Source organism: Emericellopsis cladophorae (assembly GCF_022114955.1).
Source record: "Emericellopsis cladophorae strain MUM 19.33 chromosome Unknown NODE_216_length_2856_cov_41_547319, whole genome shotgun sequence".
In the NCBI taxonomy this organism is placed as follows: domain Eukaryota; kingdom Fungi; phylum Ascomycota; class Sordariomycetes; order Hypocreales; family Bionectriaceae; genus Emericellopsis; species Emericellopsis cladophorae.
Window position 1 is genome coordinate 1 of NW_026251141.1, and position 2,856 is coordinate 2,856.

Consider the following 2,856-nt stretch of genomic DNA (forward strand, 5'->3'; position numbering starts at 1 on the left):
AGCTCGATGATGAGTTTCTTATAGTCCTTGTAGGTGATGAAGGAATACGGTGTGAGTTCCAGGAACTGCCATTCCTTGTTGACCGTCTGCAGCTTGCCATCGACGTGCTTTTGGACCTTATGGGTCTCCACATGGAGCTTGATGAGCTTGCGGTAGCCGACGGCGCGGTTGTTGGGATACAGACGGGCGCTACGGCAGATAATGTCGAAGACGGTGTGAACGCCTTCGGCGGGCGAGCTCAAGAGTCCATCTTTGTATTTGGCGTGGCGGCGGGGAACAGTCTCCCCAGTGACCTTTGGGTAGCCGGGCGCCTCGACTGTGAAAGGGGGCTTGTGCACCTGGTGCAGCGGTAAGCTACTGGTGGTGTAGTCCATGGCAGGCAGTTTGGATGGTAACAGGGTAACTGAGGGGAAGATTGGCAACCGAGGTCAAGAATTGGCAATCTCACGAGGGGAGATCAGAGGGTGACAGCAGGTTGAGATCAAGGATGAACAAGCAGGGAAGGAGAGGTGCTGGCAACAGGCGACCAACATCAACCACGCAGCCTACACGTGACCTGCTTCTTGCACGCACCTCCGGCTGTCATCGCCTAACCCCTCGGCCTGGCGTAATTTTAACACGCATTGTTTGCGACCAACACGCATAACGCGCGTTGCCACTCGCCAACACGCACATCGCCGGCCTGCGTGGGTATTTGGTCATGAACAACCCTGCCATTGGAAGATTGGAAGTCGCGAGAGAGCCCCGGTGTCCAAAAGGGCCGCACCCTGCACGCACGTTTGGGCATAGATGTCTACACGCAGAAAATGGCTGCTAGCCCTTCATCTCGCCCAATCCCGCCATCTTGACACATGACGCCGACCTGGCCCCCATTCAACTCTTGTCGACACATTCCACTTTGGCCCGCCCAGGTCATCTGGCTGCGATGGTGTACCCTAGCCTGCTCATGTCACAATTCGCGACCGCGAAACGGGCGGCCTGCGATCGGTGTCGCAAGCACAAGGTCGCCTGTCCTCCAAGGAACAACATCGAGCTGGATTGCGACCGCTGCGTCCGCGCTGGTGCTGTTTGCGTCACGGGATACATGAAACCACTGGGCAAGCCCACTATCCGCTGTCAATCCAACACACCAAACGATGCGGTGTTGACCACCGCCTGCTCTTCGCCTGGCCAAGGCTCCCAAGCCTCGCACTTGTACAGCTTCTGCGACGCAACAGACATGGCAGAGCCGATTGAGCCCTGGTCATTTTCCGATGTGACCGAGGATGACGAGCTCATCAGCGGCAGCCAGGACTTGAGGCACGAGGCCGCCTCGCTGTTCCATCCAGAGGGCTTGCAGACGTGGTGGAACGGCACGGACAGTGCATCGTCCCTGGAGACACTTCATCAGAATTGGCACTCGGCACCACCCTCGGAGCAAAACGTGGATGCCGGTCAGAATCAGCAGCGCATCTCGTTTCCGTGGAGCCTCTCGCGCCCCTTGAGCGTGCCTGAGCAAAGTCCGTCTTTCAGCTGCAGCGCAAGAAAAGATCTCGAGGTCGCAGAGTACAATGTTCGCCTTTCTCAGCTCCGGGTCAACTTGGCCAGGCAGATCTTGCACCAACAGGGCAGCAACCCAGAGCAGCAGCCGAGGAGCATGACTGACGAAACCGAGACTGCAGCGGCAGAGTCTCCACGTGAGCCTTTATGTTCCCACGCGCTTGGGGCAGCATTGAGCAGCACGTCAGAGTTCCTGGACATTATACAGTCCTACAAAAGGCTCAGTCGCAGTGCTCAGCACGTCGACAATCCCACCATGCTTCTCGACCTACTGTCATTCTACTTTCACCTTGTCTCAGTGTTCAACTACTTCTTCCGACAACTATACGACGCGCTCGGCAGCGGTTCTTTTCAACAAGACACCGCCTTGCGGGGCCTTCATCCGCTTCCCAATCTGAATCTGTCAGGGTTCGCCGTGAGTGGGGGCAAACTCCAGACCAGGATACTGCTGCAAGCAGCACATCACCAGTTCAAGCAGATTGAGAGGAATTTGGGTGTCCCGCCCGAGCATGCTGTGTCCCTCCGCACAAGGGACGCAAATGACAGCATCTGCGACAACCGCCTACGAACCATTTTCCAGGCTGTCTTTAGCAAGAATCAGAATGGCCCAGGAATAACGGTCTCGCCATCCTCAACGAGCACTCTTAGAACTAGTTTTGTGATGATCAGCCGGAGATTAGATGAGATAGACAATTAGAGTAGAGGCTCACGGTTGTGGTAGGTTTGGTCAAATGGTGACGAGAAGTCATGGAGAGCATCAGACAATACAACAGGTGATTGATCTTCCACTGTCGAATGTCCATGACCTTTCCTTTTCGATGGAGCAATCCACGTCGGACTCACTCCACTGGGGGCTGTGAACCCGGAATTACGGCCATGTAATGCCGGCCAACTAAGAGTAGTTGGAACGCCATTTCCCCTGAGCTTTGGATGCTATTGGCTCGGGTGTAGACCACGGTCCGGGGTGCTCGAGGGGTGTGCTGTAGAGCGGGTGGGGAAGGGGCACGGCCCGCTAGGATGCGGGCGGCTGGGACTGTTGAATTGTCAAGGGCTGCGGTCTCTTGACACCTTCCAAGACAACCTTCTACTTTAAGGCTTAGCGTGAGAAAGTTCGTAAAAAACTAACTTCTGTTAACTTGAACTATATGATCAAATCTAATTTATGCAAAGTTAACTTTTGATATTGTGATCTACCACACACACCCATAGTGTCAGGGGGGGTCGGTCGGCAGGTAGGACAGGGAACACTCGGTCAGGCTGATCTGGTCTATTGCTACGGATAGGCACTCCTCAGGTAGGGCAGGCTCTATGTACAAG

General features: G+C 55.3%; 2 protein-coding genes across 2 annotated transcripts; one reads left to right on the forward strand and one right to left on the reverse strand.

The window, feature by feature from the left end:
* Positions 1-374, reverse strand: J7T54_003693 (Long-chain-fatty-acid--CoA ligase 1; the record flags this gene model as incomplete). The annotated part of the gene is made up of 1 exon (XM_051510728.1): positions 1-374. A coding segment is annotated over one exon (374 nt), but the record flags the coding sequence as incomplete, so codon positions are not given.
* A 551-nt stretch (positions 375-925) lies between these two features.
* Positions 926-2,236, forward strand: J7T54_003694 (uncharacterized protein; the record flags this gene model as incomplete). Its single annotated transcript, XM_051510729.1, has 1 exon — positions 926-2,236. One exon carries the CDS (start codon positions 926-928, stop codon positions 2,234-2,236), a length of 1,311 nt encoding a protein of 436 aa, XP_051358400.1.
* Between the last annotated feature and the right edge of the window lie 620 nt (positions 2,237-2,856).